The sequence below is a fragment of the Schistocerca americana genome, chromosome X (genome assembly GCF_021461395.2).
Source record: "Schistocerca americana isolate TAMUIC-IGC-003095 chromosome X, iqSchAmer2.1, whole genome shotgun sequence".
Taxonomy (NCBI): Eukaryota; Metazoa; Arthropoda; class Insecta; order Orthoptera; family Acrididae; genus Schistocerca; species Schistocerca americana.
In genome coordinates this window covers 367,052,427-367,078,855 of record NC_060130.1, presented here as the reverse complement: position 1 = coordinate 367,078,855, position 26,429 = coordinate 367,052,427, and the positions used below count along the sequence as shown (strand labels likewise).

Below are 26,429 nucleotides of genomic sequence, written 5' to 3'. Positions count from 1 at the left end.
CAAGCAGTTGCTTTAACTGCTATGGCTATCAGTGCCTGACTCATGGTCAGACCTAAACTTCCATATGTCATCTACACCACAACCTGTACTCACACACACATTCCTGTCCAGGTGAGGATATTTTAATACAAACCACCATAAGCTGTACAAGTTAATGACGACAATGAAAATTTGCGCGGGTTACCTGACTGGGGCTGATCAAGAGTCACTGTCGAAGATCTTTCATCTCCACCTTCAAGTGGATGTACATCCTGTGGAACAGATTTCTGGCCCTATGTCCACGTGATCTTTTCTGCTACTTATCACCTCAGTGATTGTTTTCTGCAGTTTGCCCACTTTTAGCAAAATCACCCACTATAAAATAAGTAACAACATACCGAGTTCCTAGGTCATCTGTTCCCCTGAGAGATTTGACACGTCTGCTTTTGAAAGGTAGCTTGAAGTTTCGGAAGAATCCTCTCTTGTGTTTTGAGTCTTCATCTAGTGCATCCTATAACAGTGAAACACACGTGAGACCACTAGCACACATTCTGGCACATACTTTCACACATAAGTAAATTAGACATGCACATCATCATCATCATCATCCAGTTTAAAGAATAACGAAAATTCTCACAATGAATAAACAGTCACAAATTTAATATTATGAGCCAAAAAACGAAGGATCTGAGCAAATTAAAAGTAAACCATTCTGACATTGCGATGTATGAACCAAAGTTCAAGATGAACGTCACTCATACTCTAGCACTCTAAATCCACATACACCACATATAAGCAGTAAATACTGTACAAGGTACCTGACATTCCAGTTAATGATTTGAAGAGAAAATGAACAAACCTTGTCACCACGTTCAGCTGTTTTATCAAAACTAATGCTTTTGGGAATGGCACCTGTAGAAGTCGTTGGATGTGAGATAGGTTTACTGGGAGGAGGAGGTACAGAGGCTCCGTCAGTCACAGTAGCTTGACTGTTGATCATTAGTGCACTAGGGGCCAGTAGCAAATCTGCAAAAGGAACAGAAAAAGCCACACATAATTACCTTGTAACACTATGCAGGATAGCTGCATTTCACTTCATACAAGAAAGAAAACAGTGGTGTACATTGTGTTTATCATTTTAGTCCTGGGCCCCTGCACCAAAATATGCAGAATATTTTCTAAATGTAAAACTATCACACTACATGTAACAAACTGTTATATTGATGAGCAATTCTTCTTAATTCATTCCATGCACTGAGAAAGCAGAATCCATGAGAAATTTGAAGAGAGAATTACAGTTCAAGAGGGGGGTGAGGGGTGGGGGGGGGGGGTGAATGGAGGGTTGCAAATGACAATGTTATTCTGTCAAAGACAGCAAATGACTTGGAAGAGCAGTTGAATGTAATAGCTAGTGTCCAGGAAAAAAGATTATACGATGAACATCAACAAAACTGAAACAAACATAATGTGATGTAGTTGAATTAAATCAGATGCTGCTTAAGGAATTAGTTCAGGAAATGAGACATTAAAAACAGTAGACAAGTTCTGCTATTTGGGCAGCAAAATAAATTATGGCTGAAGTAAAAAAGATACAGGCAGTGAAGCCCTGTACAGGAGCAAAATGTGGATGATAAGCAGTTCAGACATTAAGAGAATAGAGGTTTTCAAAACAGTTGTTACACAAGAATGCTGAGGATTAGATGGGTAGATTGTATAACTTATGAAGGAGTACTGATTCGAACAGTAAAGAAAAGGAATTTACAGCACAACTTGACTAAAAGAAGAGACTGATTGATAGGACTCATCCTGAGGCATGAAGGAATCATCAGCTTAGTACTGTAGGGAAGGGAGGGTGGGAGTAAAATTGTAGATGGGAGCACAAGACATGAATACACAGTATCAACTGCAAATGTATGTAGGTTACAGTAGTTATGAGATGAAATGTCATGTGCAGGATAATACAGTAGTGTGGAAACCCGCATCAAAGCAGTTTTTGGACTGGAGGCAACAACAACACATTGCATACAAGGGGAGAAGATCATCTTAATCTACTTTGTTCATCTGTGACTGAACTACCATTTTTGTCATACAGAATATGCCCGTCTGACAAGAGTTTCATTTCAGCATTTAAATAACTTCATATAGCATACAGTGGTTTCATTCTGAATAATGATGTGCTTATTGAGGGGCCTCAAAAGTACATGCTTTTTGGCAGCTGCCTGACAATCTATTCCCCAAAGTTCTTAGAATTTCAGTGTTACGTGTCTACCTCAACATTACGTTATTCATCACAGACTTCTGAACTACATGGATATTATCTCAATAGAGATTATTGGAGTAACTCACAAATATCTGAATGCATATTCCTCTGGCAATCTTTCAAAATATGTACTGTATCTTTTCATACTGATCTCATATAATATGTAATAGCAATAAACACATCTACAAACACATCGCCATAGGCTTGTTGATTCATCTACTGAACTTTAACAGCCGGCTGGTGTGGCCGAGTGGTTCGAGGTGCTTCAGTCCGGAACCGCGCGACCGCTACGGTCACAGGTTCGACTCCTGCCTCGGGCAGGGATGTGTGTGTCCCCTTAGGTTGGTTAGATTTAAGTAGTTCTAAGTTCTATGGGACTGATGACCTCAGATGTTAAGTCCCATAGTGCTCAGAGCCATTTAAACCTTTTTTTTTTTTTTTTTAATGTAACACTGGAAGTTGAATGGCACCATTTTTAGAGTAGAATGCTCTAATAATCACGACATAAATATCCCTCACTAAGAATAAGAGTCATGTGGCTAAGGCAAGTACCTGTTTCATCATCATGTTACACTCCCAACCCCCCCCCCCCCCCCCCCAAATAGACACTCTTCTTCTGGTAGATTTACAATTACACCTGTATGGTACGGTATTTTCAATTTTACATTATATCTGAAGGGATTCATAACAAGAACATCCCCACTGACAATCCCTTTTTCCCATGCATGAAGGTCCCCTCAGTTTTTTGTTTTGTTAATGTTTTTGTGTTGTTTGTGGCATCATCATTGGTCATTTCATAAGACTCTAATCTCCACCATGTCTGTAATGTCACCGGTTGATCAGCACGGTATGAGACTGTTTTGTTGAAGTCTATTGCGCAAGCCTGTGATGGGGATATTGGTCTCATTGTAGGTAGAGCACAGCCTTTCTTCACTGTGGCACTAGCTTTCCATACCTGGAAAAGATCCCAGTACTCATTTAAAAGCAGGATGAGTAGACCAGGGGCCAACATGGAGGGACTGGAATGAGGAAAAATTGTCTCCCTACCCCCATCCGGGATTGAAACTGAGACCTCCAGGGTCAGAGCCTAGTGCTCTACTTGCTAGACCACAACAGCCACATCACATTGTTTATTAATCCCTTACTAACAATATGATTATGTAGTGCTCCAAAAAAAGTATGGAAGATGAAGATTGCAGATGAGGAATACTGAATGAACTTTTGTGTCTGTATTACAAAATATTCTTAGCCTGAAGTTATTCCAGCTCCAAGCGTTAGTCTTCTCTAGTCCCCAATGGCTGGTTCTTGGAATTTTCCATAGATTTTCATCAATGTACCTGGTTCAAATGTGAAATCCTGTTAACAGAATACATCTACAATGTAGTGGTCATGGAATGCGGCAAGCATGGTTATGTTTTGTACTGACCAAATTTTAATTCTCAAGTCACATTCTGTGATTTTGTTCGGTGATTTAGATACAGAAATTAACTACTCTTTTAGTGAAGAGTCATTAGATATAATTCCTATAATCATGGTTCCTGGGTATGTAACTTCTCAAATTAGTTTCTATCTGTTATTACTGATTTTCAATTATTTGAATTCTTACCAATGTCTTCTGTTGACATTCACTCAATTATATTATTACCACCAACATCTCCACAGTTTTCCTGAATTACATATGCATCAGTGCAGGCCTGATAAATAACATTATTGTCTTTTACGTGGGAGCAGAAAAACTGTCTTCATGAGTTCTCTCGTAATACTCTCAAGTGTTGTTTCAAATGAAACAGACATCAATTTCCTCACCTGTTATTGTCTTGTTCCTACAAGGTCGACTTCTGTTGTTTTATTCACCTACTATGATTACAGTCTTCATTTTTTTCTACACATAATTCAATCAATTTGACTAGTGTACATTGCCATGTGATTTATGAAAAAAATACAAGAAACAGTTAGAGCTCTGGGTTGTAATCCTAACCCTTTTCACATGTTTGTTTCAGAATGAAGATTTGGTTAGTGGCCGACTCTTCTAGATGAAAACTGCTTTAATACTTTTGAATTACTTCTCCTACTAGATACTTTCAAATGGCTCTGAGCACTATGGGACTTAACATCTGTGGTCATCAGTCCCCTAGAACTTAGAACTACTTAAACCTAACTAACCTAAGGACATCACACACATCCATGCCTGAGGCAGGATTCGAACCTGCGACCGTAGCGGTCACGCGGTTCCAAACTGAAGCGCTTAGAACCGCACGGCCTACTAGATACTTAATTCAGTCTAGAAAGTGCTTACAGAAGGTTGTGTCAGAGATAAATGGTACTATGCTTCTGTAATTTTCATAATTTTATTTTATTTTTTGCAAATTTCACAAATCATAATCAACTTCCATTACTCTGTTAATGTTTCTGCTATCTAGCCTTTCTCTGCGAGTGTATGGCTTTGGATACCGTCCATGAGATGCAGTGTAAGTCTGTAGTTTCTAACTCCATTTTTCAATGATAGTATGTCTTGCAGAGATTGGTGCTAATGATCAACAATATTATTCTGGAATTAATGTTGTTACCTGCTGGATTTGACAGCCAACATCGGTATGTGTGGCTGTTTGAGTTTTACATTAGATGTCAAAACCCTTGTATCTCGTATCTTACTGTTTGTCGTACTAGCAGTTTTTGGTGCTGATGTTCTTTCATGACTACCATTAGTAGAACATTCAGAAGTCTGTTGAACAGCTTTTGGTATACTATTTTCTGGTGTTTTACCTCCATGTGCTGGCATAACCTGATGAAGTTCTCTGCTGTGGTGACCTCTTCGAAAGGACAGAAATCCTCCATCACACTCTTTATCAAGTGTGACAGTCTGTTGACTTCTGTCATATTCAGATTCACTGTATGAACCTGTGCCAAAATACACTGCATATATGACTTTGCCATCTCCGCTTAGCATTGCATTGGCTGCTGTACTGCGGCTATTCCCCTCAGTTATGCTGAGTTGCTTCTAGTTGACGGTAAATGATTTCCTAATTTTTGGATTATATTCTTCCCAGGTAATGAGATTTTCCTCATTTTTCTTGAACCACCGCTGGGCTGTAAAATCCAAGTAAAATTCACACTTGCTGTATTTAGCAGTGCACTGGAATCCAGTTAGCCATTTTTTCAGATACAGTCCACTGTCTCCCAAAAACATTACTGGATGCTCATCTGAATTGCAGATGCTTTTCTGTCCTTCGGTATCCTGAAAATGTGAACCACTGGAGGAACGGAGTGTTTGTAATCCAATTCCTGTCTGTGAGGGAATGTCTTCTGCATAGTCTTACTGGAACCACAGCAATGCTGATGTCAAACATACCTGGTGTCTCCATCAAACTATGTAAATCACAATCTGGTATTAACTACCATTTACAATAGAAGAGCTGTCAGCAAGAACTTCACACTGCACACTTCGCATTGCAAGCACACTTGTTATGTACATATCCAGGTACAGATGGAGTTGGACTACTCGCCTCAGCAATGTGCACTCCTATTTATACAAAGATAGATTGTTCTAGTAAATTACAATATCTCAGAAATAAGCAAGTCCCAGTACCTTCCAGAAATTGCAAATCTTAAATGATTAATAACAGCAGCTGGTAGAATCAAACTGGTGAATTGCAAGTCACAAGCCAATGACTATAAACAATAGATCATAATGGACAATGTGCAGTATGTGACAATATTCCTCTCCTTCAAACTTACAGCTCAGTTTTTGGACTCATCACCTCGAATAAGAACATTCTTCTTAAAGGCTTAAAAGTTACTAATGTTGGTCCAGAGAGGTGCCCATTATTTAAGAACACGCATTTTCAATAAATGGCGAGCAACCAAAAAAAGTTTTGTCGTTATAATGTACAGTTTGAAAGGAGGCTACAAGATTTATTAATGGCTGACTTACTACACTAAAGAATTTGTTAGCAGAAACAAATTATTGATCTGTGCAAGTAAGACATAAAAAGTGCTTTTGTTTCAGCAATGCATGACCGTAACAGCCTTGGTATCATCTTATGAACTTTACAATGTACACACTTAAATGTTTGTGTTAGCTTTTTTAATTAATGTGCAAATGAAAAATATTTACTTTTTTAATTTTTCTAAATCCTTGAGGAACAACTCACTTACAATCTGTGGAAGTATATCACTTATTTTGTAAATATGTACAGTATCTTTTCATTTTTTCATGGAAGAAAGATTAGTGTAGTATATGCAGTGCTTTACCCAAGTATATTCGGCCACAACACTCATGGATATGCATCATGGGACAGATACAGCCCCTGCTTTACCTCAGGAGCTTGTTTGCCAATATGAGAGTCACTGAGCTACTTAATGCCAAGCTCCCTGCAGCCACCACAGTGTCTGGGGGCGCAAACCATTCCGATATGTAGTGCATAGGTCGTAATAAACAGCACTGCAGTTGCAGGCACCTACTTGTGTGACACTACACTTGTATTTCTCCTTCAACAGGTACTTGGGTTGCCAGTCAGCCCATCTACGGGAGTTCAGCTTCAGGCTCCCAACCAACTCTCGGGCTTATGCTTCAGACCACAATGCCTGCTGCTACTGCTACCCATCTCACAGTGCCGTCTTGCGCCTTCACCAGGATTACAGCCGCTATATACCTGTCAGTCATTCTCGAAGGCCTCACTTCACTGGATCTCCTCCTCGCTGCCCACAAGCTCACAGCCTTGTGGGACGTATTGCTGTGTGTCCATGGCACTCCCTGCTCATTACCATTATCGATGTTCACACTTCATCATAGTGGGCACCTGTTACATATTATAATAGATGAACATTTCAATTGCACCCAGTTGTGGACATTTGTCCTCTAGAGCTGTAATGAGTTAATGCACAGCAAATAAACAAACTGTTACTCCAATGCGTGAGTATCAATCACTATCTTGTTACACCACTTGGCCAAGGATTCTTCAATTAGAGTTCAATTTCGTGTCAATGGTGATGTCATTAGAGATGAAGCACAAGCTCGAAATGGGAGGAACGGCAGGGTGGGAAACTGGCTGTGCCCTTACAAAGGAATCATCCTGACATTTACCTTATGAGATTTAGGGAACACAATGATTTTAACTGCTGTCCTATCAAATATATCGGGTGATTATAACTAAACTGTCGGTGTTCTGACTGCTGCTGTGTGGGCTGTATACATTGCTGGACACTGAAACAACATAAGTATGTTCACTAATTGGTGTGTTTGGAGAGTGTGATGAAAGAAATAATAGTTCCACTTTCTGCCACCATGTGAAAATAGGGTGCTGTAAGCAGTCAGAATGTGCTGCAGATGCAAGAAAAGGAGAGGAACATTTAACACACAATAATGGTGGTACTGGCATGTTTAGGATATGGTCACAAGTTACATGTCTTCAATATGGTCTCCTGACTAAGCAACATGCAAAATCCGTAACACGGCATGGTCGACAGTTGCTCGGAGTGTATCCAGTGTAATAAGAGTGAAATGTTATTGTATGCTATCCTTTCAGTTAGGAAGAATCTAGATACATCCCTGATAGACAAGATCTTCCAGGTATCACTTCAGAATTAGAAGTCACATGGACTTAGTTCAGGGGATCTGGAAGGCAAACATCTTGAAATTGTTTAAAGATGATGTGGCCATTACAGAAGGTTTCTCAAAGTAAATCTTTCACCAGGCAAGTAACATGTGGTGTCACCCCATCTTGCATGAAAACAGTGGTGCAGAGACAGTTACTTTCTTGCAAAGCCGGAATCACATGTTGCACAAGGAGGTCCTTACTACATGCACCTAACAGGCTCATGAGGTGTCATCTCCTCGAAGAAAAACGGACCAAGACTAAAAAAGCTTGTGAAACCACACCACACAGTCACATATGCTGAGTGCAGTGGGTGTTCTTGCACAACATGTGGCAGAGTAGAAACTCATATGTGACAGTTCTGTGCATTCACAGTACCACCCAGAGTAAGCTGTGCCTTGTCCACCCAAAGAATATTCCTCTGCCACATGTCATCCATTTCCACACATGCCACAAAATGGAGGGCAAAGTGATGGTGTTTTAAATTATCTTGGGACTCCATGCACATTCAACCTGTAGGGGTACCAGTGTAAAATATGCTGCAAAATATTTTGGACTGTTGACCAGGGGAGAGAGAATTCCTGTGAACAGCTTGAGTGCTGGATGTGGAATTTGAGGCATGTGCTGCATGATCAGCTATAATTACAGCAACTTCTTCAACAACTTCCGTGGGAATGGGCTGCCTCCCTCTCCTTACTACACCGTCTAATTCACCTGTTTCTTTTCAAATTTCATGATCATACTCTTTAGCCCATTTATTGACATGGGGCCTCTTCATAACTGTTTCTGTCAGTGATATTTCCACAGAGCACTGTTGCTATTGCTCCCACTCTAATAAGACAACTTTCTAGCAGTGCACAGTCTTTCTTCTCGATAGACATTGCATTTCATACAGAAAACTTCCACCTTCTTAATCTTTTGCACCAACAGTTACTTCACAAAAGAAGGCAACATGCATCACCAGGCAACAAGCAGCATACTGACATCGAAACAGGAAACATTTCACACAATGACTGCTCACAGTGTCATATATTCATCTGGGTGGCAGAGTGGGACAATTTGTTTTTTTTGGCATACTCCACTAATGCACATACTTACAATGTTTCAGCATTCTGTGATGTATACAGCCCACACTGCAGCACTTGGAACACCATCAGTTTAACTATAACCACCAAGTGTCCTGTCACCCTCACACTGCCCCATCTCACTGGATTTTTTTATCCCCCTCTCTTTCCCCACATTCTTTAGAATGTCCACAGTATCTGTGCAAATGTGCTGTGTACCACAATACACATTTTACTATTTTCATCTGTCCTTCAAATATTTTAAGTTTCTCAGTGTTCCTCTTAAAGTAATTTATTATTCATAGTCTGTTAATTAATTAACTGATGTCAGTTTTTGATGCCCTGCGTTCCCTTCACAGCAGCTTCAGCATTTCTTCAAGTATCCAGGAAATGCAAAGACCTAAAATTTCCCTAGTCACAATTAATCAACTGAGAGATCCTGGCCTGTTCTGTTTTTACTTACTGTCCCCCATTTTTATCTTGGCAGACTTAAGTACAGCAGAGTCCCACTAATCCAAACCCTGGTAATCCGAACGTTCAGTCGATCCGAACATGAGAAATGTTAGTCTAAGTATGGAAAACGGTGTGTTAAACTGCTGTACACGCACACTATTTTAATTTACACAGTACAGTAAAGATGTATTAGAAAAATTGGCAAGAAAACATTAGGTTTAAACAATGCATAACAATGAAAGAAAGGCTGTCAAACTTACTAAAATACAGTGGACATTTTATCCCTACTTTTTAGATGACAACAACTCAGTCATTGTTTTTTGGTGTAATGAAGACAGTCTGTTATATGATGAGTAATTACACCATCGTCTCATAAACATCAAATCAGCAGGTGTAGCAGTGAGCTGTTGCTCCTAATACCGTAGCACGAGGTCAAGGGCTTCTGCTGTGTCACTGTGTGGCATCAGCTCTCTTTTGTCGCTTTCAGGCTCATTGTCACTTACGTCACAGCAGTCCACTTCTTCCTTGTCTTGAGTCACAGCAGCAACTAAATCAGTGTCAGTAAGGTTCTCCACACACGCCCTATCCACTTCCATCCACTCATCTACATCTCCTTCACTAACTTCTTCACATCCAGGGATTGTCTGTATCATTTGTAGTAGACTTTCCTCTTCATTTTCAACTAGGTTGTCCTGAAATTCAAGAGATGTCTACAGTTTTCTCCACGATTTTCTCAGAGTATTTTCTGAAATATTCTGCCATGGCTCAGCGGCCCAATAAACAACATCCTTCACATTGGTCTTTTTTATTTTGTTCACTAAAGGAATGCTATTACCTTGGATCAGCATTCTTAAAAATCGTTTTCTGTAAATCAATGCCGGCCGAAGTGGCCGTGCGGTTAAAGGCGCTGCAGTCTGGAACCGCAATACCGTTACGGTCGCAGGTTCGAATCCTGCCTCGGGCATGGATGTTTGTGATGTCCTTAGGTTAGTTAGGTTTAACTAGTTCTAAGTTCTAGGGGACTAATGACCTCAGCAGTTGAGTCCCATAGTGCTCAGAGCCATTTTTTGTAAATCAATTTTAATGTTTGCAGTACACCCTGGTCCATCGGCTGTAGAAGTGGTGTAACATTCAGCAGCAAAAACTTCGCCACAATTTCTCCATCACATAATTACTCAGTGCTAGGGTGAGATGGTGCGTTATCAATCAAAAGGATTGCACAGGGAGATAAATGATTTTCCTTAGCAAACCGTCAAATAGAGGAAACAAACTGGCTGTGAAACCATTCTCTGAACAGCTTACCATCCATCCATGCTGTTTTCTGGTTGCGATAATACACGGGCAGGAAATTCATGTTGCAGTTTTTAAAAGCTCCAGGCCTAGCAGATTTGCTGATCAGCATTAAAAGGCAGTTTGTGATTACCAGCAGCATTGCTGCATGCTAATAAAGTCACACGATCTTTGCACATTTTAAAACCAGGAGCATGGTCTTCTGCTTTTGATGCCAGGCTTTTTGTTGGCAATGCCCTAAAATTAAGGCCAGTCTGGTCAGCGTTATAAATTTGTTGGGGAGAATACTTTCTCTCTCTTATCATTTTTCCAAAATCACCCAAGTATTCCTTCGCTGCATCACAGTCAGAAGAAAGCTATTCTCCAGTAACTGTTAGCTGACTGATTCAATGTCTTTTTTTCTTAATCTGTCCAACCAACCCATACTCACACTAAAAGACTCATCACCATTAACTTGTTCAGGTAAACAGCCTTCTCCTAAACCAGTGCTCCACTCATAGGAGTTCCCCTTTCTCTTTTCTGTGTAAACCAAAAGAAAAGAGCTTCAACCACTTTATCGTACTGGGACTGTTTCAAAGTCTGCCGAATTTAGAGTGTTTTCCCCGAAGACATTGCACAGGACTGTTCTAGCTTCACTTGGTTGTTCTTCCAATCACAAATAGTTGCTATACCAACACCCAGTTCCGTTGCCAGTTTAGATACATTCTCACCATTGTCTATCCGCTTCAAAGCATTCAGTTTTTCTTTGAGAGTTAATGCTGTATATTTCCATTTACTCATGACAAAAATACATACACCACTACACCTGAATGAATACAATACAATTGTTACGTGTGCCAGCGACAGATAACTAACATAACCAAGCGCTTTGCGGGCCAGCTGGCAGTACACTGACCATAGACACTACAAAGGTCTCAACAATGCACAACAACAAGGGCAGAGAGTGATAGTGAGCCATTGTTCCCACACTTGTTCCCATTTGTTACCATGGTGTACCTACTTATCTGCTTGGTGTACTTCATTCTAGAAACTTGTCATCATAGTTCCGGCTAATGCGAACAAATTGGTAATCTGAACAAGGTCCGGTCCCAATTAGTTTGGATTAACAGGACTCTACTGTATATGTAACAGACAATATATACAGCAAATATACAATTTAGAATGGGTTTTTGAGCCCAATTGTTACCTGGTGTTGGAGTAACCGTTTTGGGGCGGTGATCGGAGCTGCTGGCACTGCTGCTTGAAGATGCCAAACTAGCTGAACTAAGTCGCACAAGGTTTAACATCGCTTCACCCACACTATCCTGGTCACCCTCATCCTCAGGTAGTAACTACAATACAAAAGTAAAAACAATTACTCCAAAGACCAGAAAAATCATTATAACACACTACCATTACCAAGCATGGAAAAAAAAGAAGGGAAAAAAGAAAAAAAAGCATAAATAAATGATTCTGACAGCAGATACTGCATGTGTTTAATGCAGCAGCAATAAGTAGCAAGTTCTAAAAAATCATCAGACTTACTATCCATGTACTGACACAAAGGAGCTGTATGAATTATGAATAAGAAACATTACTTACTTATCTCCAAATAAAGAAAGAAAATACCATCTACTTATTAGGCAACAGCAAAGTAAAAGACAAATGTTAGTAACAAGCTCATTCAAGCTGAAAGACCTCTCTGGTAAAAACATTAGAGGATAAAGGGATTTAAATGGAATCGACAGGAAACAGGAAACTCGTGTGATCTTAAAAGACAATGAGCTACAGTAATATCTTAATACACAATGCATATAGTGTTTCACAACATGCCCCCACACTTTTGTGATTTCTTGGTAACAAATAATTGTAACACCTGCTGTTTATGTATCTTCTATACACTATAAAACACTTTCTAATGAATCCCATGCACCCCCATACATTTTCCTGAAACAGTCATTTGCTTAGTTGGGGTTTATTTCAAGTGTGAAGAAGGAACAACCCAGAAACATAGAATACAAATTTGCATGGAAATTATAATCTCAAGCCCCGCATTCTAAATGGTTTGTTAGCTTGCCTCTGGCTAATTCACTTACCTTTGAACATTTATAAGCAAATGAAAAATGCTGGCACTTTCTGTAAACTTTTTCAACATGCCTTTAAAGTTTTGCTACGAAAGATGCATATTTTAAGCCCAAACTCAAAATCAACAGACATTCTGATAAGTACAGAAATGTAAACGTTTGATTTGGTGGCAAAGGTTGACATGGGACCATAGCTTTATCAGTGGAATTGCTCTAAGGAAGTCCAAATTACAAAAAAATCTAACATATAGCCATAAGCTGAAATAATGGACTGTAAATTATTCTATTAGCAATTTAGCACAACCTGTTCAAAGGTTTTAATTTGCACATTGTTTCCTGTCAGTTTCTGGAAGCAGAACTTTTTTTAATAGTGGAGCTGCTGAAAAATAAGTTTCAGCATTGTTCGAGTGGTAGTTTCAACAAGACCAACAGAAATATTAATTAAAATTGGAGTGATTCATACAGGATCTCACTGTAATTTGCAACCTTTTCTGACCAGTTTTCAATTTCTGGTTGTTGTTCTTTTGTCTTTTACTATTCTCATTTTGGATCTAGTATGCACCATTTGGTGGTGGTGAGTGTTGTGGTGGTGGTGGTGGTGGTGGTGGTGGTGGTGGTGGTGGTGGTGGTGATGCTGTCTTCAGTACAAGGACTGGTTTGATGTAATTCTTCAGGCTTTCCCAGTGATATATTGACATGTTGAATAATCAGGTCTCCCACAGGTTTTTCAAGTTGTTTGGCGTGACTTGCTGTCTTCTTCATGTGCTCCGTGAGAATGGTCCTTTGGTTTATGGGATCCAGTACTTAAGTCTGGATGGTGTTGGGTGTTCTGTTTGCGGTCCCCACCATATCAGGCGTTCCATGCATGGTCCGTATCCACCAAGATAAGGTCTAGGTGTCCTCTCTTGCAACTGGTGCTCCACCCGCTGTCCACATCCTGCTTGTTCATTCACTTGTATCATGTCCATCGTCTGATGCCCCGGTGTGCGTCTGCAGCATGCCAGGCATTCTATCCATCAACTGCTGCCACCTTGGCTGTCCTCTGGTTGTCTTGGGCATTGTGTGTGAAGTCCTTGACTATTTGGGCAGGCCTCCAATGCTGTAGTCTTCATTGGGCACCACAGGTGTTCCGTCACCTCTGTGGAAACAGGGGTTCAGTCCAACATCTGTTACTGTTGGGCCTGTCTAGTGACGTGTCACCTCTAGTCTCTACTCTCTGGTGGTCTGTCCAAAGGCTGTTTTCTTGCTCTCCATCTCATTTCTATTTCTCATTGAACCTCAATGTCGTCTCCATTGTGTTTTCTGAATTTCAAGTGCTGGATTCCTGGCAGGGCTGAGCTGGCATCCAGTGTCACAGCTGATGAGATTCTCCGTGACCGTGGTCTCGATGAATTCCTCTGTGAGACTGTCCCAGTATCTCAGGGTGTGTGTCACAATCTTGGTGGCACTGTAGTTCATCAAGTGACTGAGTTCTAGACAGTGCTCCCCTATTGTTGATTTGGTTGCCTGTCTAAGTCTCATATGCCTTTGGTGTTCTTTACATCTCATGTCCACTGACCTGGTGGTCATGCTGATGTATGACATCCCACACTGGCATTGTATGTTGTAAATACCTGGCTTCCATAGCCCCAGGTCATCATTTACATTGCCCAGCAGTGCCTAAATTTTAGTGGGTGGGCAAAATACGCTTTTGATGTTGTGTTTCAAGAGAATTCTGCTGATTTTGGCAGAGATTGGTCCAGCATATGGTAGACATGCCACGTTCATCATCATCATCTTGTTCGTCTGGACCCTCTGGCAGAGTGGCATGGCAAAGTGCCTTCTGAATATCTCTGGAAGAGTATCCATTTTTGCAGCTCTCCACAACACTCTATCCTGTGCAAATTTCTTCAAAGCCAAATAAGTACTGCAACCTACATCCATTTGAACCTACTTACTGTATTCATCTCTTGGTCCCCAACACCTCCGTCAAATACTAAAGGATGATTTTTTGATGTCTCAAAAAGTGCGCTATCAAATGATCCCTTCCTTTAGCCAAGTTATGCCACAAATTTCTTTGCTCACCAATTCTTTTCAGCACTTCCTCATTAGTTACGTGGTCTAGTCATCTAAACTTCAGCATTCTTCTACAGCACCACATTTCAAAAGCTTCTTTTCTCTTCTTGTCTGAACTGTTTATCATCCACATTTCAACGCTACATTTTAGACAAATACCTTCAGGAAAGACTTCCTTGTACTGAAATACATATTCTATGTTAACAAATTTTTCTTCTTGAGGAACAGTTTTCCTTCCATTGTTAGTCTATGTTCTGTACCCTCCCTATTTTGGCCAATGTCAGTTACTTTATTGCCCAAATAGCAAAACTCATCTACTATGTTTAGTGTCTCATTTTCTAATCTAAATCCTTCAGCATTGCCTGATTTAATTGAACTACATTCCAATACTCTTGTTATGCTTTCACTGATGTTCAGTCTATTTCCACCTTTCAAGACAATGTCCATTCCATTCAACTGCTCTTCGAAGTCCAAAGTTTATATTTTCTCTCTGTGAACTCAAATGCCTTTTCCAAATTTTTTGTTTCCTTTAGTGTTTGCTCTATATATAGAATGAATAACATTGGGGATTTTCTACAAAGCTTCCCTTTCATGCCCTTTGACTCTTGTAACCCCCATACAGTTTATGTAAAGCTGTATATGATCTTTTTCTCCATACATTTTACCCTTTCTACCTTCACAGTTCCGATCTTCCCCGAGGTCGGCTTCTACCAGTTTTTCCATTACACTGTAAATAATTTGTGTCAGTATTTTGCAACCATGACATATTAAACTGACAGTTTAACACTTGCTCTCTTTGAAATTGGCATTATCTCTCTCTCTCTCTCTCTCTCTCTCTCTCTCTCTCTCTCTCTCTAATTCAAAGAGAATTTCCTCTGTTTTATACATCTTGCACACCAGTTGGAATGGTTTTTCCAAGGCTACCTCTCCCAAAGGTACAGAAGTTCTGAGGGAAGCATTTGGTATAACAGCAGAATCTATCTTGCAATAAAATGCCACACAAACATTAAAAGAAAGATAGTAATGAAGCAAAAGTGCATCATCAAAATCCAAAAATGTAAGGGACAATTGAAAAGTTTCCGTTTGAGGGTGTTAATGCACCGCATATGCAATGTAGCTTGACTCTGATGTGGGTCTATAAGCACTGACTTGTAGGCAAGGGATGTGTGTCTCTGATGTTTGTAGAGTAAATAAGGGAACATGAACTATGGGGACGTTATTACCAAATATGTCCAAACAGGATCAATATGCTATTAATCTTTCCCCTTTCTGAGAATGAAGTACGTATATGGGGCAGCATGTCTCTCAAAAAACACTGTTGTGGAAGGGAACTGAAAAAAATGACCTCATTTCATTCAGAAATACCCATTTAACACTATTCAACGTATTAGCCAGTTCACAAAACCAAACCCCAGAAATAAATGACTGGTCAAAAACATTTGGTGCATCTAATATGTCCAGGGGTTGCATGTCCTGCTGCATGAAGTAGTCTGTAGCTGCCTGCTTACATATCCTCATCCAACAAGTGAAAAGGGGTGCTGTTGCTTCATGCAACACATATTCCCATATCGCAAATTTTGTAATGCAGAAGTTACACCAACTCAAGTGGGAGATATTAAATACGTGCGCTCTAGTTCTGATCTCTTCCCATGCATTTATCATGCCTTCGGTTTCTTAAAAAAATGTCTTTAAGGATCAAAGATACCTGTTGGATGAGGATATGTAGCAGGCAGTTACAGAGTACTTCATGCAGCAGGACATGCAATCCCTGGGCATATTAGATGCACCAAATTTTTTTGACAAGTCATTTATTTCTGGGGTTTGGTTTTGTGAACTGGCTAATAGGTTGAATATTGTTAAATAGGTATTACTGAAAGAAATGAGGTCATTTTTTGTGTTGCATCATTCTTGTCAGAGCTGACTGTTGATGAACAATTGCCAGGCAGTTCTGAGAACACCAACAGCTGATGTGTTTGAAGCACGAGTGCACTATTAACATCTAGTATTATTGGTTTCCTGGTGTATTTACCATCTGTAGCTTCTGATGAAGAAGTTTGCTGATTACTGAGTGCTATTAAATACAACAAAAAACTAGACTCTATCCAAACAGGCCTTGAAGGCCCAACAGTACCGACCAGCCGCTGTGTCATCCTCAGCCCACAGGCATCATTGGATGCGGATATGGAGGGGCATGTGGTCAGCACACTGCTCTTCCAGCCGTATGTCAGTTTATGAGACCGGAGCTGCTACTTCGCAGTCAAGCAGCTCCTCAGTTTGCCTCACAAGGTCTGAGTGCATCCCGCTTGCCAATAGTGCTCGGCGAACTGGATGGTCACCCATCCAAGTGCTAGCCCAGCTAGCCCAGCAGGACAGCACGTACTTCGGTGATCTGACGGGAACTGAAGTTACCACTGCGGCAAGGCCGTTGGCTATTATTAGATACAATGAGATACGAAAATAATGGGTAAAGTAAATGATTTGTAACCTTAAAAGATTGCAGAGATAAAAGCACTGATTGGCACCAATATGTATTCAAACAGGGAGACTTCTCAAAGATTGCGCATATCAGAATCACGTAAAGAAGAAAATTGATTTTGATGAGGAGTTAGTCCCTCAAAGAAATAACATGTGGGGCAGAAGACCAGCATTCTCACTAATGTCCAAGCACTCCTTAAAAAAGATATGCCATGAGAATCACTTTGCTCGTACAAAAGAAATTAAAATGAAACTGGAACACAGTGGTGTTAATGCATCTGTACGACGCAAACCTTCACAAATGAGCTTCAAGGCTCGTTGGCCTGCCCAACAACCAAAATTAACTGTATCTACGATGTCAAAACATCTCATCGAGATTTGGACTTCTGAAAATCTGTGAGTATCATAATATTAGACAGTATCTGCCTTCATACTGCAGTGATAAATATATTTTCTGAGTTCAAGGCCAATCTTTAAGCAAAATACAATGGCTTTTTCATTTCGTTTCAGACTTTCTTTAGAAATGAGCATACATTTGAAATTTTGGTAAATAAATATCAGTTTGTATGAAGGTGTTCTGGTGAAAAGTATTATCTGAACTGTATTTTGCAGACTGTGCAACATCCCATCAAAGTCATGATACAGTCTGCCATCAGTGGCAAAGGCACTAGACAGCTGTACTTTGTTGAAGGAACAATGTGGAGGAGGTGTTAAGAAGGAAGCTCATACCCCAAACAAAACAATGGATCCCTAAAGGAGAACCATTTGTGTTTGTGCAGGGTGGAACTTCATGTCACACAGCAAAATCAGTAAAAGCATTTTAGCAGCAAGAAAACATGCATTTGTTACCCTGGCCAAGAAATTCTCCCGACATGAACCCAAATGAAAATCCAGAATGAGATTTTCACTCTGTAGCGGAGTGTGCACTGATATGAAACTTCCTGGCAGATTAAAACTGTGTGCCCGACCGAGACTTGAACTCGGGACCTTTGCCTTTCGCGGGCAAGTGCTCTACCATCTGAGCTACCGAAGCACGACTCACGCCCGGTCCTCACAACTTTACTTCTGCCAGTATCTTGTCTCCTACCTTCCAAACTTTACAGAAGCTCTCCTGCGAAACTTGCAGAACTAGCACTCCAGAAAGAAAGGATACTGCGGAGACATGGCTTTAGCCACAGCCTGGGGGATGTTTCCTGAATGAGATTTTCACTCTGCAGCGGAGTGTGCGCTGATATGAAACTTCCTGGCAGATTAAAACTGTGTGCCCGACCGAGACTCGAACTCGGGACCTTTGCCTTTCGCGGGCAAGTGCTCTACCAACTGAGCTACTGAAGCACGACTCACGCCCGGTCCTCACAGCAAACCGAGTTCAAGTCTCGGTCGGGCACACAGATTTAATCTGCCAGGAAGTTCCAAATGAAAATGTTTGGGAGTTAGTGAAAAGGGAAAAAGCAAAGGAAATAATCACTACAAAAATTCATCTCATTGAAAAGATTATTCATGTCTGGTATCATCACCCAACGATGCAGGGCACATTACAGGCATGTGTTAACACTATGCCAAGCCAAGTTGAAGCATTAATAGCTGCTAAAGGTGGCATGACAAACTATTAAGAAGTTAGTCCTACTTGCACTTACTGGACTCCCTTTAAGATAATTAACATTAAAACTCTGTGTTTTATGTTTTTAATAATTTGTAATGTTTAAAGAAATTAAATTACTTCATTTAGAGTTATCAAAACAACCTCTGCAGTTTTGTGTACCTGCTACACTCATGTTATGTTAAAATTCAAGGTGCATCTAGTACGTGGCCAGGGGCTGTAATGTTTTACCAAACAGGCATCTTTAACTTGGTGCTTCTGTGGGATGATTGCCTCACTGTTTACGACAAGTTTGGCCAATTGGACTGTACAGCCTTCAAATGAAAACTTTTTGACTGCCCCTTCTAGTAACACAATAGGAAATTATAACCCCCATGAGTTTACATTCACAACAATTTCAATTACATTGCTAAGTATAGGAAGTTGCACAGATCATACCAGTACACAAGAAAGGAAATAGAAGTAGTCCACTGAATTACAGACTCATATCATTGATGCAGATCTGTAGTGGGATTTTGGAACATATACAGTGTCCCTGCATTATGAAATATGCTGATGAAAATGATCTGTTGACATATAACTAGCATGGATTGACAAAATAATGTAGTGAAACTGAAGACATATTTGGGTTTCCCCAAGGAAGTGTTATTGGCCCTCTGCTGTTCTTGATTTCTGTCAAATTGCAAAATGATTGACACAAAATAACTGCACTTGGGGCGTGAAGTGGCAATTGACTGTGAACAACAAAAAGTGTCACGTCCTCCACATGAGCACTAAAAAAATTCCATTTAAATGTGGTTGCAATATAAATTGCATGAACTTAAAGGTTGTTGATCCAAATCAGTGGCTACAGATTAGAACTGCGAACACCTTAAATTATAACCATAATATAGGAAAAGTGGGGAAGTCAAACAAAAGATTGCATTTTAATGGCAGAGCATTTAGAAGACGCACAAATCTACTGAAGAGACTGTGTACACTTCGCCTGACTATACTCTTTTGGAATATTACCGCATGGTATGGGATCCTTCCAAGATATAATTGACAGAGGACATCAAAGAAGTTCAATGCAAGGCAACTTGTTTCTTATTATCATGAAATAGGGGCGAGTGTCATGGATATAAGAAGCAAATTGGGTGGCAATTATTAACACTGGGGATAACTTTACATTAAATTACAATCACCAACTTTCTCCTTTGAATACCAAAACATTTTGTTGATTCCTACCTATATAGGTAGCAATCAGGGAGTGCACAAAAAGATTTATGCATCCATTTTCCACACGTGCTATGTCATAGTAGAACCATCAAGAAATAGTCAAAGTGCTCCTATGAACTCGCTGCCAAACACAGAAGTGTGAAATGAACTGTATTTACCCAATTATAAGATGAGGTTTTTCCCCCCCCAATCTGTCATTCAAAAAATACAGGGTCATCTTATATTCAAAAATTAAACTATTGCTGCTGAGGTTAATATTTTTACATTATTTAATACAGTATATAGAGGTCATCTTAGATTTACAGATGAAGCTTTGACTATTGATGTCACAACTGACAATTTTGAGACACACGGGAGAAAATAGCACCAAATTCTATCATCTTACAAACTATTGTTGCATTTGAACAACGTACAAACCTTATGCCACTTTTTAAGTAAAGGTAACATGCAAAAGTGGAAATGTTGTCCTTCAAAAAACATTACTTGATTCTGAACCCAGATCAATATCTTATTTGATTATAAGAGACTGTAATTATTTACTATGTGGGTTGCAAACGAGAAATTTGATCACTGTTCACATATTAGAATACCAGGTAAAAATGTTACCACCAGCTTTTAATCAGCTTTACAACATGATGCTGCCATTCAGATGAAACAAGAAGGAAAATTTACCGAGAATGAAATGTCTAAGCAATGAAACAAATCATATTAAGCTGACTAATTGCTATGGTAAGAATAAATTACAGCAGCAAGACTCGTGGAGATAGTACCAATATATGTCAATAGATGGTGGATGGAGTGCAAGTTCAAGAAGTGAACCGAATCGCGATTGCAATCTTTTATTTATGTATTAGTTGCTGTCGATACATATGACTTGCACCCCAGAAGATACTGCAGCCCAAGTTTCACAATTTCTCATGCACAGCACTACAGAAGGGTTGGAGGGGGAACTGTGATACCAGCTTGGCTGAGAACTAGATGAGTATGGGATGGGGAGTAGTGAGAGTAGTAACAAATTACATCAAGTTGCTATCCATGGGAACTTATACCACATACTTTCTAGGAACATCTACCATGTTTAAGCTGCAGTTTACCTGAATCCATTTGTTGTCAGAATCCAACTGACTTTAAAACTGGGCAAATGCTTAATAAGAGTATCCATTTCTGCAGACGACAGTAAAAGTCTAGATGGGTGCCAGTGGTGCATTTATGCGTCTCGTGCTGCAGTGTTGTCAACGGTCACAATGAGGTATGATGGAAATGGAACGGGGTGTGTCAGCTCCTGGTTCCATGCAGCCAATGAGAGAGCAGTGGGCAAATGATATGTTTGGAAGCAAGACACATTGTAACGTCCTCACTTCAGTATAGAAGCAATATCCGATATGTACTCAGATAAAAACAGCCGTGTTCTCAGGTCCCACAGTAACTACAGTCTAAGAAATCACATCATATTCGGAAGAGATAGCCAGAAAATACTTTTGAGAACGAAAATATAAATTTCACAACTGTGCTATGTGGATGATGACGATGACTGAAAATAGTGATTCCACAAATGACAGTGTCAGTAATCAAAAAATACAGAAAAGAGAATGGTCTGAAAATTAATGTAAATCATTTCTTTTCATTTATTTTATTTATCCTTACACTATCAAAATGTAGACAATCAATAATAGAATATCTATCATGTTAACATCTTAGGCAGATATTTTATATCAATAACGGAGTTTGTAATTTTGATTAATAAGAATATGTTAAAAATAACTTCTTCTCAAGATGCCTCTTGAGAAAAAAAAAAAAAAAAAAAAAATATATATATATTAGATTACTACAAGAAAACTGATTAGACTGTCATTTCATTTAATTCAAAACTTACCTCTTGTTTTAATTCAAGATCTGCAGGTGTGTTCCCAGCAAGTTGAGTTGATGCTTGTTCATGGATGGCAGTTTGTGCTGCTGCAGTCTGAGCAAAATTGTCATCTATTGCCGGTGATGCCGCACATACTCCATTATACTGAACTACAGGAACTGGACCATTCTGGTTCAAGGGCGGTGATGCCATAACTACAGGGCTTGGAATGTTGACAATATTCTGTGTACCTGGCGACACCAAGTTCTTTCCATCTACTGGTTTATCTATCTTGTCTATTACATGTATCAAGCATGTTTCTCCAGAGGTGACTGGAACACCTGCTAATATTAAATAAGGCCATATACAATGAAATCACAAACATATAATAAACATCTACTTTCTCACTATTTAACACTCTTTATAAATACAAAATCCCTACTGGCATCAATTAATACGGTGCTCTCTAAACAGTGGATCCATGATTCACCCTCATAGAATTGAGATCACCATGCTAAACATGTTTATATTCACTACTGAATTGCTGCTTGTAGGAGTCCCATTTTACATTAAAAGATGTGGTCATCCTTACACCAGCACATCTCAAAAATAATATTAATCTTATACTACTCAATTAAGAGCCTTTATGTTAATTTCTTGCATGTCAACAGTGGCATCCTTTGTCAGTATATACGTGAAATATTTAGTATCACTTGATTCAGTCTGATAGGAATTTTTACAGTTTATTCAAATGAACTAATTTCTCACTGACACTTTTAGAATACACAGTTACTTCTCACCTAATCTGTCAGGTGCTAGGGCAGAAAGCCCTTTCCCCAAATTAAAAAGAAAGAAAAATTAAAGATTTTGATAATGACACAATTCATACAAAACATGTCCACCCCGGGTGTCATACATCCTTCTTGGAGACCACTCATATCTTTAACATAATCACTGATTCCAGGATCCTTTATGACAAGATTGCTTAGTAGTAAATGATGCATCTCTTCTGGCAGTCTTCTTTTCAAGCAATTTATCTTATTGCACGCAAATTAAATTTGTGCAACAGGAAAGTATTAAGCAGCATGCTCCATTCTTCATGCAACTGAAAACAGTTCATGTCTGCTGGTGCACTGAATAGATACCTTGCACAGTAAGGCAAAATTGCATGGTATTCTATTAGTCTTTCCCAACATTGCATGGATTCTAATCCCAGATATGATGACCGTATTTTGCAGTATAATCTAGTGTGGCTACAATGGACACTGCTCATTTTGGGTTCTCTTTCAGCTGATGCACACATAATTATACATACTTTTGGGGAAAAAAAATAGTTTATGTAAATCTGAAATATGTTTTACACATATATGGAAGCAGAGCATATCAATTAAATCAATAGGGCATGTTAAATTTGAGGTAGAACACAGAACCATAATGGTTGCACTGATAATGCTAAATGAAACAAAATAATGACTTACGTGAAAAATAATACCTAAGCTTAAAGGAACATTCATGCACACATTCAAAGACATTTCCTCGCTTTATTTTAGACATTTAAGGGAGAACTTAACAACTGAGCTGCAGACAAAAGTTGATGGATAGTACTGATTACAATCTTATTGAAAGGTTCATTCACTCGCTCATTTGTAGTTACATATGGACGTCAAGAGAGGATTAAAACTGCACTGAACATCTCTCCTCACTAGTATCATAAGCATGGGTTTTATTGCTGTATCACCTCATTTGGAAGGATACAAACACAAAATACAGAAAAAATTTGAGATGTGTCTATTTAAATTAGAATCAACACTTTCACTGTGGTTCAAAAATTCAGTGTCTGCAGTAGATACATTATAAGTTGTTGTTTATTTTGTGTTTGATGTTCAGGATAACACATTCATCAAAAAAGATAGGTTAAATGGAAGCAGCACACTCCTTTCCTTGTTAAGGTTTAAATATCATACTCAGAGCTAAGAGAATGTTCCAAGTATGATATAATTTCAGTCAATAAAATTTTTCTGGTTTGTGACTGCACTGTCAATATGTAAAACTACCGACATTTCGGCCACTGTTGCAAGGGACCTTCTTCAGGGTGTTTTTGTTTACTAAACAAAAATGTTGGTAGTTTTACATATTGACAATGTGGTCACATACCCAGAAAATTTTTTTTATTGATTGTGACAATGGCTGCAGAAGCCTACATTTATATATGATATAATCCCACATACAGAACAGTCCTATATTGGTTTCCAGTAATCTCGAGAAAGCAAACTACAAGATGACTGCATTTGTATTTAAATTGGAAGTTTGTTGAGCAAGATTCCAACTAAATTTATAGTCCACCATCTTACAGTCTGTGGAAGAGGGTACTCTGAGTTGAACGAGATGAATGACTTTTTGTACAGCTCTGCCCAAGTTCAAATGTCCTGCTAAATATTATACAGTTGTTACTGTTTCCAGTGATTGATTGGCAACTGTGTAATTGAAAAATAATGGGTGTTTCCACCAATTTATGCAAAAATTTGTACATTTTTTATTCTGAAGGTCTAGTTCCAGCACCATGGGTATTCTCCACCATCCCCTTTTTACCCTCTCTACATTTTTTCTGGATTTTCCTATATGCAACACAATGATTCACAAACAACCTTAAGCCCTTCTATCCACCAGGTCATTTGTACAAAGTGTGAACTGCAACAGCCCTACAACTACAAAATTTAATAATTTCTTCCTGTTAAAAATTTAATGCACATCCCAGTTGTTAAGAATGAGAGGAGAGGTCTTACAATTCTCCTCCTGACAGCAGAGGTCACGAAATCTGCATCCACATTCATTATAGACTTATTTGAGCTTTTGGTTTAAGCTGTCTGCTTTGCTCCAACCAGAGAACTGTGATGCTTCAGAGAATGATAACACAAATTGCAAGCTGTACTTCCATCGCTCCGAGTGCAATAAATGCCACGAAAGGTCTGGGCAGCAGTCTGAACCTGTCAACTACAACTTCTACAGTATCTGTTTGTGGACAATGCTCAATTCCTTACATTCACACACAAGCATATGAAGAATGTTAACTGCTTTTGTTTAACTGCTCTAATTTTAGTCTGCAAGCCGGCTGCTGTAGCCGAGCAGTTCTAGGTGCTTCAGTACAGAACCGAGCTGCTGCTATGGTTGCAGGTTCGAATCCTGCCTCTGGCATGGATGTGTTTGATGTCCTTAGGTTAGTTAGGTTTAAGTAGTTCTAAGACTAGGGGACTGATGACCTCAGATGTTAAGTCCTATAGTGCTTAGAGACATTTGAACCATTTTTTTTAGTCTGCAGATCCAATTAAAAAAAAAATTAAATCTGAACTAAAAAAGGTGCTTCCAAGATTCCAGAAGCAACAGTTAGCCAGTACAGAAAGGGGGGAAAAGGCAGGACTTGCTAGATGCATGTGTATGACTTAGTAATTCATATTAATATCCTTGCATAGTTTTTTCTCACCTTAAGTAAAAGTTCAGTTAAGAGATGAATCAGAACGATACTACAGACAGTAGTTACCCAGACCCAAAAAAAGAAATATCAGATGGACAACAAAAAGGCTGTTTCCATAGACAGAGTTTAAGGGGAAGAAACATATTATCTCAGTTTTGAAAAAAAAAAAAAATCTATATTTTTTGCCTGGATTTATCATATTTCCTCTTAAGTTAAACACAATTCCCAAACTGTTGGGAAAAGGAAGACAAAATTAATGGACTGAAGGGTCAAGATAAAAAGGTCACTTCTCATAAATCAAATATTTATTCGTGTATTATGGTCTCGATTAGAAAAATACATTTTGCAACACATTACAACATCATATAATCATAAAAGGACTGACTGATGTCAAATATAGCTATGTCCATTTGCCAGATTATTATCTGCTCCCGAAGATTGGAAGAGGGCTCTAGCTGTCTCTACAGTCAAGAAAGCCATTAGGAAGGATTGTAGAAATGACAGGTCACACTAATACGACACTGCGCCAAGGTATATGAAAAGATCCTGGAGAGCAGAAGTCAAACAAGGGTCAAGAACAAACTGAGAGAGGACCGGCATGGTTTCAGATGTGGGAGGTCAACTGTTGACCTCATATTTGTAATGAGGCAGCTCCAGTAGCACCACTATGAATTTGGGGAAGACTCTGTGATAGCCTTTCTTGATGTAGAAAAGGCATTTGATAGTACCTGTAGAAGAAAGGCCCAGGACACACTACAAAAGAAGCAAGAGGAAAAAGGGGCAACAAGCAGGTTGGAAGAGATGTACTGTGGAAGTCAGTTGTGTGAAAGTCGGAAATGAAAGGAGAGACTGGTTCAAGAAAAAGGCGGTGTGAAACAGGGCAGTGCATTGTCACCTCTCCTTTTCATTGTGGTGTTGGATCAGATAATGACTAAGGTGGAGAGAAAAAAAAACTGGAGATGAAAGCAATGGTCTTCTCAAGTGACTTGATGATCTACAAAAACATGGAGGAGGAGATTCAGGAACAGCTGGATCCTAAGAAAGAAACTATGAGACAGTATGG

At 39.3% G+C, this 26,429-nt stretch overlaps 1 protein-coding gene across 2 annotated transcripts in view; it reads right to left on the bottom strand.

The window, feature by feature from the left end:
* LOC124554861 (GTPase-activating protein and VPS9 domain-containing protein 1) overlaps positions 1 to 26,429 on the bottom strand; it is a 345,101-nt gene that overhangs the window by 100,236 nt on the left and 218,436 nt on the right. Inside the window, exons 17-20 of one of the 2 annotated variants that reach the window (XM_047128529.1) lie at positions 21,925 to 22,241; positions 11,827 to 11,971; positions 839 to 1,005; positions 378 to 490 (exon numbers count right to left, since the gene is read on the bottom strand). In XM_047128529.1, coding sequence (XP_046984485.1) covers positions 378 to 490; positions 839 to 1,005; positions 11,827 to 11,971; positions 21,925 to 22,241 — 742 coding nt within the window. The remainder of the gene's footprint in view (positions 1 to 377; positions 491 to 838; positions 1,006 to 11,826; positions 11,972 to 21,924; positions 22,242 to 26,429) is intronic. The other variant, XM_047128530.1, reaches the window with a different exon arrangement.